Genomic DNA, 15,297 nt, shown 5'->3' with positions numbered 1-15,297 from the left:
ATGTTAGTAGGTATATGCTAATCAAATCCATCGTTTTGCAATAGGTGGACGGCTTCCAATAAACTGTTCCAGTTTGGTTTCTTTTGTGTCCGTGTATTCACAATGTTTACAGTATTGCAGAGCTCCTTTGTTATAATAACAAACTAATTTTAAATTAGCGGTTCCCAAAACAGTTTACAGTTGACAGTCGGTGTGGAAGTGTGGTCGAGCGCGCACCGCGGGAAGGTAGTTCGTTGTGTGATAGAGTTATCGTTGTGACGCTATAAGATCGGCTCTAATCTGTGTGTGCATTTCGTCACATGCAGATTACATCACATCTCACGCGTCGCATTGAGTGTAGATGTAGGGCGGCGCGGCGGGAGCCATCCCATTGCGGAAGGACGGGCGCGCGCTCAGTACGCGCTCTGTTGTCACCGACGAATATCCGATCCGCACCATTGCCCCACGCGGCGCGAACCTACGGATTTTGAATTTCGAAATTCTGCCGGCTCCCAATACAAGTGTTTTGTGTCACATGTGATAGGAAAACTAGTGATATGAAAATACGGTTCGAGGTGCCGAACAAATTGGAGATAACGTTCGGAAGAGGTACATCGTGTTATGATATTTTGTGTTTTTAATTGTCAGTTACAATGTTGGTAATGCAGACGCTGTCGAAACTTATGAGAACAGGTAAAATGAACACCTTCATTAAATTATTATCTACCATTCTATGCATTATTTTAGTTTGCCTAACCAGTTTTATTCAACTTTGGATACACGAGTGTCGAGTGAAACTGGTTACCGGTGTTTTCGTAGTATTGGTGCATCGCAAAGTTTTTAGCCAAAAGTTACTAGTGTTTGTTTTACCACTCTCAATACCCCTTGCATTTTATTTAATCGGAACGATAACTTTAATTAAATATAAATTCCTATGCTTTTATCCTTGAAGGGATTTTCAAAACACCGTCGTAACGAAACGATTTTATACCTCACCTAAACTCATATCCTTAGAAGGGTTGTTGACTGAAGCGAAAACGAGGTTTTCGCAAAATAGACTAGTCCCATATTATCCGTAGCGCATTACAAGTATGTAAGCAACGTAACTCGTTTAATAGAATCTATGTAAAGGCTTTGTAAGTGGCGCGACTATACGCGCCTACGCTATGTAATGCTTCCCTTTATAATGTTAGATTTGCTAACCTCCCGCCACAGGTACGCGTAGGGCTTCAACTGAATTATTTGCTTGAATAGTTTAGCAATAAGTCAATGTACTTACCTATGTAGTTATGGAAAGGGCTCTGAATGACCAAACCTTTGACGTCTATGCAAGATTAATGTCAGGAGTTGGGTAAACATTTGAGCTCGAGTAGCAGCTGCCATACGGGATGTTTGCTTTCCAAAAAGACCGGTGAGTGGCCAGGTAACTGTGTGACGATTCCTCGACAGTCGAGCCATTAATACGCCAAGGAGGCACTTATTTAAAAAGCAATATCTTAGGCTCACTCTTGATGTTACTGGGGCGGAAATTTTATTGATATATTTAAGTAGGTAGGTACTTAAATGGTATTAAATATAGCACCGTGAATTATTTCAATCATTGTCACCTACTTCCATAGAAGGACCCTTCCAGCATTGAAAGGTGGACAGCTGACAACGGTCTTTTATTCATCGTGGTACTCGCATTTGTCGTATATAAAATTCCAGAGTTGCTTCGAATTCTGCAGATAGCAGAGATGAAGCCTTGAAGTTTCGAACAACTTATCAAAGCTTTGTTATGAAAGTAAAACTTTCCCATTAAATTCCTGACTTATTACCTCATACCTGCTCTTCATTCTGATGTAAGCGGTGCACAGTTGATGTGAAAGCTTATCTACGTTTGAGAGCTGTGGCTATCTGTCGCTTTGTAGTTAGACTGAACTGTCATACATTGCGGCCATCCGCGTTTCAACTCATTGTTGAATAATTGAAACACCGACTATTCTGTTTGAGGCCCTGAGCCGTGGATTTTGGATCACTGTTTCTGCTTTAGAACACAACGACGCATTTGATATAATGAGATATGATGTTTTCTTTTAGCAATTAATGTTGAATATTCTGTCTGGAAATCTCATTTATTTTTTAAATGGTGTCTGACAAAATTACCAAATCAAACAGAAAAAGAAACGGAATTCTCTTAAGACAAAAATAGACTTGTTGATTTCTATTGGATGTATGCTATAGAAAGTAACGGCAGCCTGACTCCCCTGTGTATTCGAGACACTTAATTGAAAGTCAGTCACTGTGATGCATCATGATGAATCATCAGTCCTCGAACCATTTACGACCCTAACGTGAGAATTGGAATTAATAGTCGCCGTTTTATCAAATTGAACTGATTCGCTTATTAATGAGATTGCGTGTTTGCAAATTATTGCACACGGCAATCAACACATTTTCATGTTAACTGACAGTAATGCAATACTGGAAACTGATAACATAACAAACACTAAAATTGGCAGACGACAATTTCATTTCGAAACGAGGCAACGGGCATGCGATGTCGAGTCGCGTGAACAAAAAATCTGGCCTGGAATTCTGCTTCCAAAACTGTAATTAAAACGAAACAAAAAACCTCGATCGTATCTGTATTCCGTGTAAGGTCAGGAACATGTACCAGGTTGTATAAAATATGCTGTATGACACACGGCAGTGGACACAAAGCTTGGGACAGAACTACAGCCGTTATCTTCACATTGTGCGGTGATGCGACCCTGACTTAGATAGCTAGCTGCGAGTAGTTCGCAACGCATCGTATCGATCACACGCGACTATCTAAATGTAAATAACAACACTACGCACGAGTACCAATAGGGTAGATTAGATCTAATCACATGTGGGTACATACGGCTATTCAAATTTTGATTTCAGTGACTGGGATCCACAAAACACGACTTGTGATCCATGCAATACTTTGATAACATTTAATTAATGTCCCAGAAGCTGATTTCACAATGGTCTGGTTGCTGTTGTCACAGAGAAATTCATCTATTTAGCCAACTAGATCAACTGAAAGCTATTCATTGAATTTCTGAGACCGAAATGTGATTAAACCGGTTGGACAACTGTCTACTCATATTACATTGGATGCCCGTTTCGATTGCAAATCTTATTCTGCCAAGCTAAAACAATTCTCCTAAATAAATTTAGCAGTCTTTGAATTGTTTGCTTGATTCAATCACCGACTTGCTTCTCGCTATTTACTCAATTCGATTTCAAATTAAAGGAAACCATCTTGTAACTGAATCCACAGAAAAGTAACAGAAACTCGTTGGAATTTTAATCCATTAGAATCTATTGAATAGTGAGTGTATACCGCGGAGTATTAAATGAACCGACATAATGTTTAGACCTCAATAGAGTGGTGTAGCGGTCTCCAGTCCCTACTGTAGCTGTAGTATCTTTTGTTCATTTCTGAACGAGAGTTTTTTATTATTTTTGTGGTAATTTCATTTTAAAAATAAGTCAACATCAAAAGATTTTATTATGCGTCACCATACTTTTGAGTGTGCACGTTTAATTATGAAGAAAATAATGATTTAGTGAACTTCCCGTTGTTACAAGTGCGCAATGGCAAGGTCGAAGTCTGTATGACAATGTGCGGATGCGCAGCAACACCACTGCGCAGAGACACTGGCTTCCAGCAAGGACAAAACATGTGTCATCTGTGCTAATATTACCAGTTTTTGCAAAAATATGTTAAGCATTTAACTTATACCGGAGTGAAGGACCTAAGTCCTGTCTTTATAGTATTTATTTTATAGAAAAGAGAAAAGACGACTCGTCTCTGTTTCAGTTAAAGAAATCGAAAAAATCCAACATTTAAAATCAGTTACTGTCTCGAAGTGTTGTGCAAGTTTTAAAGAGGCAGTAAAAGCATATGGGTTAAGTATGTTACTCATAGCTGATGAATTTACAACCTGTCATCGTTGGCAACGTAATTGTTTCTACTGCTTTACTGACTCAATCGTTGGGAACTGCCTATCGAGGCACGGGCCTGCCGGGATTAGGGACGATAAGAGTATTATGCGCTGATATGATATATCAATACAGTATGGCATTTGTTTTTGCTAGAGGGGAAAAAATGCCTGATATATTCAATGCAATTTCTGTTTTTATCTGAAGATTGGAAATCTGTTGTGACTCCTACTAAGTGAGTGATATAAGGATAACGAAGTCGATAGAGTGCTGTCAATAATAGTATGTGAAGAATCTAGATTCTACCAAAACGTGAATTGGTGCATGTTAAGCAGATAGTCCAATAAAACGAATTCCTTGAAAACTTTAGATTATTTAATTGAGTATATGAGTAATCAGGAGGTTCTAAGGAATCTTGGTTTTCAATACATATGGAAAACCAAGGGCTCTCCTGATTATCTCTTGATGGGAAACTCATAAGTCATATGCTCACTTTTGTTATGTGCACCAATCGTTTCCGGATCCGTCGATTGTCCCCCCTGTGACATAAACTAAATAATAAATAATGTTTTTATTCTCATGTCAGTCCGATTGTTTGGTTGGCAGACATGTTTTTGTTCAACCCTATTGAATTCTGTGCGTTGATTATGGGCTGCATATCTTTAAGTGTTAAGAAAAAGTGTATCAATCGGTGCAACACTATGTATAGGACAAGCCCAGACATAAGATTAGCTAGACAATGGAATCTGTAAAAACAATCTTGGGTAACAGCTGGGATCAATATTGCACAGAAATTAGCAATAATTTGTTTGACATTGCAGTATCTGGAAATGTTAATACTTCATTAATCCTTACGCTACGTGAACGCGGGAGCGAGATTTTATGATCGTAGCTTAACACCTTTAATTTTTCATTCATGTTTAGTCGTCAATGTATGATGTACGGGCCTGTGGTTCATTACCACGTCTGTCAGAAAGTCCAGCTTAGTTAAAGATCGGTGTTCCAGTCTGTTTGCCTGCATTCCGCAGCGCACTGGCCCCGTTTGCCTCGCCATCGGAACCGAATCATTCGGATGTCTGCCTACATTCCGACCGCGTTCAATCTGAACTTCTATTTTTTGCGCCAGGCGTTCTTTCACAGTATTTACTAAAAAGTTCTTTGCCTCGTTCGTAGCTTACCTACATTTTTCATTCATGAAACATTGCTTCCTCTGAATCATGTTTGCCCGTTCATTGATAGTCTAAACATCGATACTTAAAAACTTACAGACATTGACATTACAATTAAACTGGTAAAAAATACTCTATACAGCATGCCACTAACTCATATCACCGACATCAAATGGAAAATTCACAACGGTACAAGAAAGAACCTTTGAAAATCTCTAAATGCGATAAGAATATTCCATCCGCAAACGCTAAATATTTCATGATAAAACTGACAGATACTTACGGCATAGTTTGCACAAAGATTTACCCAATCGAACATCCGACACAGAAATCATCTCGTTGTGATCCAAGGTTTATCTCGATTGAGAACTGATGATAGCAAATGCTTTACGATATCGGCTGTCCGTCAGTTTCGGTTCAGCGCGCGCATTGTGCTGTGCGGGGCGTTCCGAGTACCTTATTGCTTCGTGATAAAGCCACGTGCGTGTGACGAAGTCGAATGTATGTAACAAAGGTCGTATGTCAAAGGGTGATGTGATGTCAGAGCGTGACAACGCTAGTGTCAGTGTGGCCGCGAGGGGCGCGTGCTGCCGCGTGCGTCGGAGTATGCAGTGCTTCGGATTCCAAGGTAATGCCATTAATTACTAGCGAATCGCGCGCGACCAACACATGACATAACAACACCTCGGCGACGCTCGTAATCGTGTACTTAAGTGTAGTTCAGCGAAATTTACTGACTGCAGGAACTGCGCAGTCAATTTGTTTTCAAACATTGACGATTACTGAAGCGTAAAATCGATTTCCCGCTTAGTTTTTGGGTCCGGTGACGTTATATACTCGATTCAACGCTATAGTGATTGAAGAGTAAGACATCTTTAGATGCACGTTGATAGTCAGAAGGCGGGAAGCGCACAAGCCTGCGCACGCGCAGACGGATGTGTCGCATTGTGTTTCGCGTGTGGGTTGCCCAGATGCGACTGAGTTTCTTTTTCATCAAGACCGAGAAAATAGGCAAGTGATTATGTACCTATTGCTTCTGCTAGTTTTTGTTATTCTTTTTGTGTGTACGGTTGCGCCTCGAAAATACGCGTGTGAGGTTTTATATGTGAAACTTATTCAGTGTGTGTTGTATTGTGTTACGCTCGAACAAATTGTATTATTTAAAGTTTTTATAAGGTATATTTCAAAATTAACGAAACCTGCTTTGGTAGAGTTCCTTGATTGTAGGTATGTGTACACATAGCCTTTGACGAGAGGAGAACTATTTCAGGAATTAAGGAATGTTCGCAATGAATATGCGTTGAGTGAAGTATATCTACAGTAGAGTACCTAGTTATGTTTAATCCAAAACAGAAGACAAAAGGGTATCTAATAAGTTGCTCTGCGGATATTATGTTTGTTGAAACAGTGAGTACCTATGTACCTACATTATATTGTACATAGATACAAGTTTGGTTATAAAAAATGCTAGTTTCCCTCACCATTCCCTTATTGGGTAAGTGAGCTATATTTGCATTACCTCATTAACTTAGTTATACAAAGAGAAATACTTAATAATGAATTGATAAGACAGTAGTCATAACATATTTAACGGAATGGATTTAATTTACAAACTACTTTGCTTTTGATAAATGGTAGAAATCAATAATTGTCCTTAGCAATGTTTACAGTTTTCCTTGGGCAAGTCCATGATTTATTTAATCAGTATTGCTTGATTGAACATAAAATAAGTGTTACTATTTTCCTTCGTTACTTTTTCATCTTAGTGTTTATCTCGTCTTGTGACGGGGTCCGCTTTCTGTATCTTCTTCCACTTCACTCTATCCAGGACATCTTCCTCTTCGAGTTCGCAGATTTTCATGTCTTTTCCTTCGTAAATAATGTTTTTTTTTGTGAACTTTCCTTATTCACTTAATAGTATTTAAATGATAAGTAGAAACAATTCTGTTTCATATTCAACTAAGTATTATCTACTTACTATGGACTTAACACAATTCTTACCTGAGCTAAGTAGGGCTTCAGAACATTGGCCAATTTCTCTACACCACTTAAGAATAATATTTCGATTTATATCGCTGTCTGCACATTATAATATTTTCTACTTTACATAATACATTCATTTTCAACAAAGAAGAGGTAGTTCCGTAGAGGATGTGATTGAAATACATCTCAGCGAGATGCGACTGAGATAACCGGATGACTGGCTATTGTTACACATGTATTGTGACGTTCTATATCGTTCATTATATTTGCAAATTCGGTTTTCATTAGACATAATCGATATTCATCAACAGTTTTTGAATCATTTGTCTTTTTGTGTGACTTGCAAAAAGTTATAAAACAATATTCGTATCCCTTGGGTTGGAATTTGGCACACTTAACCTGATTTTCCGAAAACCACATCCACCAATGCAGTACATTGCAACTGATTGATAGCTACTGCATTAACACGTAACGGCCAACGGAAATAACTACCTTCTGAAATGTTAGCGGTACTCCTAAAATCCTATCAGAACAAAAATAGACGTAACGTTTGCTCCAATTTCTTCGTGTTGTGTAAACCACAAATCTTCCTCAGTTCGTTAGCCAGATGTAGAATTATAAAAACATAGGCTGACATAGATTGCCTAGACATATATGTTATAGACACGCACATTATTACGTCAGCCCGTTAGCAGTGTATTGATAGCATTCACCAGATGAAATAACTTTATCTCGCCAGGGGGTTGAGTAAGTTGAGATAGTTTGGCGGGTCAGTAATAGGAAGCTATCACACGAAAACGTTTTATTACCAAGGATATAACTGTAACGAAGTTTTCTAGACGCGTAAAGAAAAAGGTTCGAACGTTCTCAAACACAAACATAGAACTATTACAAATAAGATTCGTTGAACAGAGAATTTCGTGGACTTTCGGATCTTAAATAGCTGTAATCAAATTACCACTTAATCTGATGATCGTACTATCACAAACCCTGAATGTAAGAACAACCAGATCAGCTAAATACTTATACAAACATTCAGAGAACATAAGGGCTCCCGGGTTTAGATTGCACCCCGCATATCAATGAGGTCGGAATGGCAGTTTAAGAGCTCTTTGGCCCAGGCCACAATACGGACCATTGATACGATGCTGACGACGCTGCTTGCGAAATATCTACTAGCTGGATAAGCTGAGGCTCAAAAGCTGTTTTTGAATATTGAGTAAACTTATTATTGGAACAGTAAAAGCCAGTGACTCCAATTCTTAATGTCAAAGAACTCTATTTTGCAATTAAAATTGTCTTCTCCAGATATTAATGTCGGAGAATGTCCACTAATTTAAGAACTCGCCTTGCTTCATTTTGTCTCATAGTTATCTTTGATTACTTTTCGACCAGTGTGATGGTGATTAGGTGTCATTAAGGGCATGACGTGGTAATGATGTTACTGTCCAAGTAACGGGGACATAGGTAGGTAATTGAGGACTCGAAAATACTTGAACGAGATGCTCTCTTGTCTTTGAGAGCTCTCATTATCATCAATTAAGATCAGGGATGTAAGCCGTAGACGATCGACTTTAATTACCCAAAGGATGTTCGTATCCTTTGACGATGTTATCTGCGTCGAGAACAAAGGTGACCTAATACTCCCTACAGTTTGCGAGGCCGTGGGAATTTGCGTTATAACTGGAAACATTGTTGTTGCAAGTAACTTGAGTTCGTAGCCAAAGACGAACGTATACCTAGGAAGATTATATGGTAGGAATACTATGTCTACAGCAACAAAGTGGAGCAAAGTGCTATTGTACAAAGAGATTGTATACCCCAACTGCATACAAATTGCAGTCTGGAGAGAAAAGAATTTAAAAACATTTGTATATGCAAGGATCCTGGTTACTACGATTAGAATAACATGAGAAGACACTCCCATATGTATGTATAATGTATAGAGTCGATGACAGCATGGTCATTGTTCTCGTATCTTAATTTCCCCATAATACAATGCATGATGTATGTAGAGGAACATTATCTTTGTCATTACTATGATCGAAATCCCGGTTCTGATGGGTTATTCGCCATTATAACTGGATCTAGCATATTATTGTCGCAACAATGTCTATTTGAATATAACGTTCGGACCATTACACTTGCGTATGTCGGAGACTCTAGGTGCCACATATTGCGGAAGTCATTCCGTATTGATGGCCGCAATACCAGGTACCGAGCAGAAATTCCTCAGGAAATATTCTTCTTATACCGATATTTACATAGTATTAAATTGTCGGGTATTGGACTCCTTCGACCGTATATTACATTCCACCTGAAGTATATAAAGTATTTTGCTGTGTGAAAACATCTTAACTAGGTAGAACGCCATAAAAAATTGGCACTACGTGATAAGAAAATCGTGCGAAGTGGCAAAAGTAATAAGTTTTATCGAAGTTTAATGAGTGTTTTTCTAGAAAAAAACCGCCATTTATAGAAGTTGTAATTTCTTGTAGCTATCAATTGTTCTGACATTGACCTTGTAGAGGATCATTTGAAGTGTTATGCAACTAATGAGCCGTTATGTCTGCTTTAGCATTGTTGGTTTCACAATAAGTACCTAATAACATACTTACGATGTTTTATAATGTTATTGTTTTCTTGCAAACATGTTTTTGTACGTATCTTGTTATATTAGCTATATGAAACACTTTGGAATCGGTACCGTTCTAAGAACACTTATGTTTTCAACGGTGACTTCTAGGTATGTTCGTACAATCAATACTGAAAGTAAGAACCACAACGTGACTCGTAACATTTTGGTATAGTTTACTTGTATTTAACAAGCCTACGTTACATTACTAAAACTTTATGTAAACAGATGTTATCTAAACAGTGTTCTGGTTGATCGCGAGCTGTTCTTACGTGGTTGTTTACCATAATAAACAAATATTACGCATCTGTTTTGTGAGTAAATAGTGTTTTCATGACTTCACTCGCACTTCCTTAAACGAGTCTTCTATACTTATATACCTACTTATAATATTATAAAGAGGAAAACTTTGTTTGTTTGGTTGTAATGGATAAACTCAAAAACTACTGGACCGATTTTAAATATTCTTTCACCATTAGAAATCTATAATATCTGCGAGTAACATAGGCTATATTTTATCCCGGTGCGGGCAGTAGCTCCCACTGGACGCGGGTGAAACCGCGGGGAAACGGCTAGTTCGTGATATGTTGCTTCTTCAATACTTGTAGCTACTATTATAGGGCTTGCGTTACATACATTGCATGTAAAAGATATAAACAAGAAAACATAGTAATATTTCTAGTGACACTTCTTAGTCTCTAAGAAATATGAATGTTGATGTTACATGTTTTCATTTACGGAAACCCTGAAACAATAGGTGATAATCATATGTTCTCAGATTCACGCTCGTCTTGACATCTACTTTTCAGGATACGTTCTTAGTTTTAAAGCTAAGACTTAGAGCAAGCTGTAATCTCGTCTGCGCTTTAAAGATGGGTCGTATAAACGGAGCTTGTACCCATGTTTAATTTCGTTTTTTATTTGTATTATAATATCTTCAACTTCGTCGAAACTCGCAAGTAATTTTTCCCAAAAATCCATTTTTGGTGAAGAAGCTTTTGTGGATACATTTAAGATGCTAAAAATAATGTACAATTTGACACACTTCCGCATTTATCTCATAAAATGCACATAAAATCGTGTGTGTAATCTTTTGTTTGAGAACTTGCAATTCTTCGCGGCGTCGGCTCGGAATCAATTATCTTGACCTTTGCGCACGAGTCGCGCGGTCGACGAACTCGTATTTGAATAATGACCGTTGGCAATATTATGAATCGTTTGCACCTTTACTTGCCAGACTTTCAACCTTTATTGCAGTATGTAGAAAATAAGTTATAAAAACTTTTTAGATGCCCATGGAATATGTATTCGTTCCGCTGTCTGAGAAAAATTAAATAAATATTAAAGAAAGTCAACCACCATAATTAAGATTAACATAGTTACATCTTAGAAACGGTATATTTTAATGTAATTTAGGAAACGAGACAAAATTCTAATTAGCACCGCGGCTTCGTCGGTCGGTACCGGTTTACAAAATCTCCGGGCGAATAAATTTTCCCTTGCAGTGGTTATTCATTCAAGTTTAAATAATGCTGTTGAGGTTTAATTTTGCGCACAAAATTAGCATACAGGTTTTCTTGTAGTAAACAACGAACCAGCGAAGCGGACGAGGTGTCCGGTATGCCGTTAACTTAACACCTACAAACAATGAATAATGATAGCAAGGTAAAGAGACTAGTATTATTTAGGTCTTGGTTAAGTCAGAACAAAGACTATGAAGTGGCTACATGAGTCTGCAGACAGGTCTTTGCAAGCACTGGTATTAGACGTTAATGATTGACTGCAGTAGTCTGGATCAATGAAACATGTTATGCTCGTAACAAAACCTATTGTTGTCGAAATTATGTCAGTGACCGTATCTCTAATGTAAAGTATTCCGATCCAGTTAGTGAACCATTAGTAGCTGCGGAGCTCCATTTACTATTGTATTGGTATGTTCTCACAAACAATTATAAACTATTGTATAGTTCCTTTGGTTATGAAATAGACCAAAGAAATGGGAAAGGCTGAGGCCACTTAGGCCTAGCTAGTTAGGACAAAGCCTTTCAAGTCTTTCTTCTCTCTATCTAATGCTTCCTGTAGTGCCGAGCTGCCTTTGAGCATGCTTCGAAAATTGGGTCAACCTTATTTCTTCGCTAACGTACGCCTTTCTGCTTTATGTCTAGACTAGGTACTTATTTATGTACGTACTTATTTGGCAGACGTTTCGTGTCTTCAGCAACAAAATGTAGAAGTAATCAAAAGTTTTGATTAATAAAGAAAACGTCGTTCAGATTTTCATAAATGCTAGGCCAGCCAAATTTTGTCGGCAAGGTCCTTTAGTGAAAACAAATTAAATTTTTAACTTGTAATGTCTTTGTAAGAAGCGTCCAGAAAAACATTAAAACTACAGAAGCCTTATACAAGAGTTTCCCGATGTAACTTAAGTTAGTAACCCATAAATGGTAATATAAGTATTCCATACAAATTCAGCTGAAAACTTGCCCAGCCAAGAAAATGTAGATTTTGTGCCTAATAAGATCAAATTACCTACGCTAAATGAGGGGTTCATTCTGTCCGGCGTAGGGCAAACATATTTTTGGCTGTGGCTCTATTGTGATCAGTCTGACTGGTGATTTAGCTCTGGTCTGCAGTATTATCATAAACTAGCGTACTCGTTGATGAAACTGTTACACTGTAATATGATACTGCTGCGCAAATTGTTCTAGAATTTATTTGCACGTGTATATTTACGCAGCTACACAAACACTCGTTATAACTTGGAGTTTTTATTCAGCAAAATTCCTTGACATTAAACCTTGACTTGACTTTGATGGAGCAGTAACATGAATAAGTGATTTCCTCGATGCTATCAACCAACATAATTATTACTATTAGATCGAGGCATGCGACAAAAAACGCGAATCACTGTTTCCTCTTACATCCAACACATTTTACGACGCTATTAAGTGACCGAGGAACTTAAGCACGATTGTATTAAATACATTCCTCCATCTTGATAAATCCGCCATGCTGTAGGTACCATAAGTCCTTACTACCCTGTACCCCATAATTAATTGTAAGCCATCACGCGATCGCGCTTTTTGTAGCTAAGTTTTATACAGATTGCTTACACAGCAATTTGCTACAAGGATAAATTGCTATAATTTATTTAAATACCTGCTTAAATTTGACTCCGAAATCGAAGGCTTGAAACAATATTTGCCAAATTTTTGAGTGGATTGAAACGCTAAAAATGAATTTACCTTGCCCTCAAAGGTTTCATCTCTAGATTTATCTTAATTTGCGAAATTAATAAAAAGTGATCGAGTGTTTTGGTTTCGCGCAGCATTTTCGTTGTTGGACATACTTACTTCGTAACATACAAACCAATTGCATGACGATGTGACCACTAATAACTTGCATTAAGAAAAAGAAACCTAGTATTCTAGGTCCTCTTCATAAACATACATGAATAATAGATATTATAATCCGCATCTCCGGGCGCAAAGTTCTCAATGATTTGAAAACTCTAATGAAGCAAACTTTTCCACTACCTGGTGATTTAAGTCGACTTGACTCGTAGCAAAACGAATCCTCCAAGTTAACTCGTTAGTGCTCCCAACTCTTTAACTTGACGAACTCATTAGTCAACCGGATATTCCAACATTTATAATTTTTGATACGCAAACCGTAATTAGTATACCGGAGTTAATTTTTCGCACCGTAATATTCAGACTTTAATGTTTTCTTGTCGCTGGTATTTTTTGTAGTTTTGACGTATGACGTAAGTTGTGTAAAAACATGATTTATCAATCAGGGCAGTAGTACCTAACCTACTATGCAACATGTATGTTTTCCACTTCGTGAGTGAAATCAGTACTTAATTAGGTACCTACTATTAAAATGAAATTATTTTACAAATCTTACTCAATCAAACTCTTAAAGTTCGTAGGTACAATACTTTTAAGTGCGAGAATTAAGTAATTAATAAATATTTCTGTCCAATGTTATAATAATCCCTTTATGATTTATGTCACATCACACACACATACATATTATGTACTATTGATACATATTGATCTTAACAGCAGTCAGCACTCATTCATAGTAAGATAATGAGATAATAGGCATGATGACATTGTTAGAGATGAATGATTCTAATTAGGTCACAGGATACTCACAATCTATGATTTAGAAAGAAAAAAAAACTAAAATGAGAGAGCACACGGAAATTATACGTAAACCAAAGTTAATAGTATCTTCTTTGTTATTAGTTACTTTATTGGAGAAAACATTACTGAGTATAGAGGTACAATTGTTATTCTGATTACATAAGTAACACAGTTTTCATCCATGTTGACAGAAGCGGAGTGCGATGGTTGCGGCGGCGACGGCGACGAGGGCCGCAATGTCAGCGAGTTGCTGCTACCGCAGTATGCGCTGGCCACCGGCGGCCTGGCCAGGGACCACCGGCCTCTCATCACCTTCCCCGACAACAACAACTTCCACATCATCACCCCCTCGGAGTACCGGCGGCTGCTGCTTTACCTCACCTCTGTGCCCTCGTAAGTATTCATCAACGAAATAAAAATACCTCGAGATGACGATTACCTACTACAGAACTTTTTCGACCACTGCTTGCAATCCGCGGTGATAATTGACGCTGGTGTGCTCTCATATGTCAAAGTCGTAGGTTTATATTTCAAAAATGTGGTCTCATAGAGAAGAGCCGCCAAGAAACTCCATGACTGCAGTACCTACCCAATCTTCTTTCAGATTATAATAAAGACAATAATAGCATTGGATCGATGTATTCCTAAGATTTTGAGCCCGATAAAATACAGTCTATGGAACTATTGGAATGTGCAGTCGGATTCTATCCCATTATCCATTAACACTTGGCATTATAAACGCTCGACGCTCTATAAATATTTAGACGTGTAGCTGGCATTTTCGTGTTCATTTATTAAGAGGCTATTAGAATAATATTTTAGTTAGTCGTAGACACTTCTGTCTGAGGTGACTATCATGTCATAATGACTAACAATGTTGCTACACAAAATAAATAGGTACAGAAGTCAATCTACATACAAAGGTGCTATGTGTGCGTTCACAGACGCGCTGTCTCAAAACAACTCAAAACAGTGCGCGGCTGCCGTTTTTTGAGATACGCGCGTCACACACAAGGTAGATAAATGTGCACGCGTTGTGATACCTAACTGTAATTTGACTGTAATATTTTTAATTTTAATAACAAAAGAAAAAGTAATAATGGAGCAACAAAAAAAGTAGTATTATAATTGTTCAGTGGACGGTTGTTTTAATACAACAATAAACAGTGAACTGTCGTTTTTTAGCCTACCGGTTGAATCAGAGAGGTAAGTACCTATAGTATGTAATGTACCTACTTATTTTCTTATATTTCGATGGTTCGTTTAATAAACGCAGTAGGTACAATTAGGTGGGTAGGTAAGCGCCCCGATAGGCTGATGATGATGATGATGATGATGATGAGTGTCGACCCAGGCGAACCTGCCTACCCTCAAAGATTATTACTAGGTAGTAGGAGTTGATACATTTTTGTGATGATGG

At 37.8% G+C, this 15,297-nt stretch overlaps 1 protein-coding gene across 8 annotated transcripts in view; it reads left to right on the top strand.

Annotated features, from left to right (window-relative positions):
• LOC110383845 (guanine nucleotide exchange factor DBS) overlaps nucleotides 1–15,297 on the top strand; it is a 76,388-nt gene that overhangs the window by 14,500 nt on the left and 46,591 nt on the right. For 4 of the 8 annotated variants that reach the window (XR_002430112.3, XM_021344766.3, XM_021344770.3 and 1 more), the window contains exon 2: nucleotides 14,069–14,270. Coding sequence is in view for 7 of the 8 variants with exons in the window: in XM_021344766.3 (XP_021200441.3) it covers nucleotides 14,069–14,270 (202 nt within the window). In the remaining variant the exon portion in view is untranslated. Of the gene's footprint in view, nucleotides 1–201; nucleotides 673–5,530; nucleotides 5,734–5,956; nucleotides 6,117–14,068; nucleotides 14,271–15,297 lie in introns of those variants that run through there. The other 4 variants (XM_021344769.3, XM_021344771.3, XM_021344767.3 and 1 more) reach the window with 4 other exon arrangements.

The sequence above is a fragment of the Helicoverpa armigera genome, chromosome 3, assembly GCF_030705265.1.
Source record: "Helicoverpa armigera isolate CAAS_96S chromosome 3, ASM3070526v1, whole genome shotgun sequence".
NCBI classification, from domain to species: Eukaryota; Metazoa; Arthropoda; class Insecta; order Lepidoptera; family Noctuidae; genus Helicoverpa; species Helicoverpa armigera.
The sequence above is the reverse complement of the archived record's forward strand: the minus strand, read 5'-3'. Positions and strand labels throughout refer to the sequence as shown.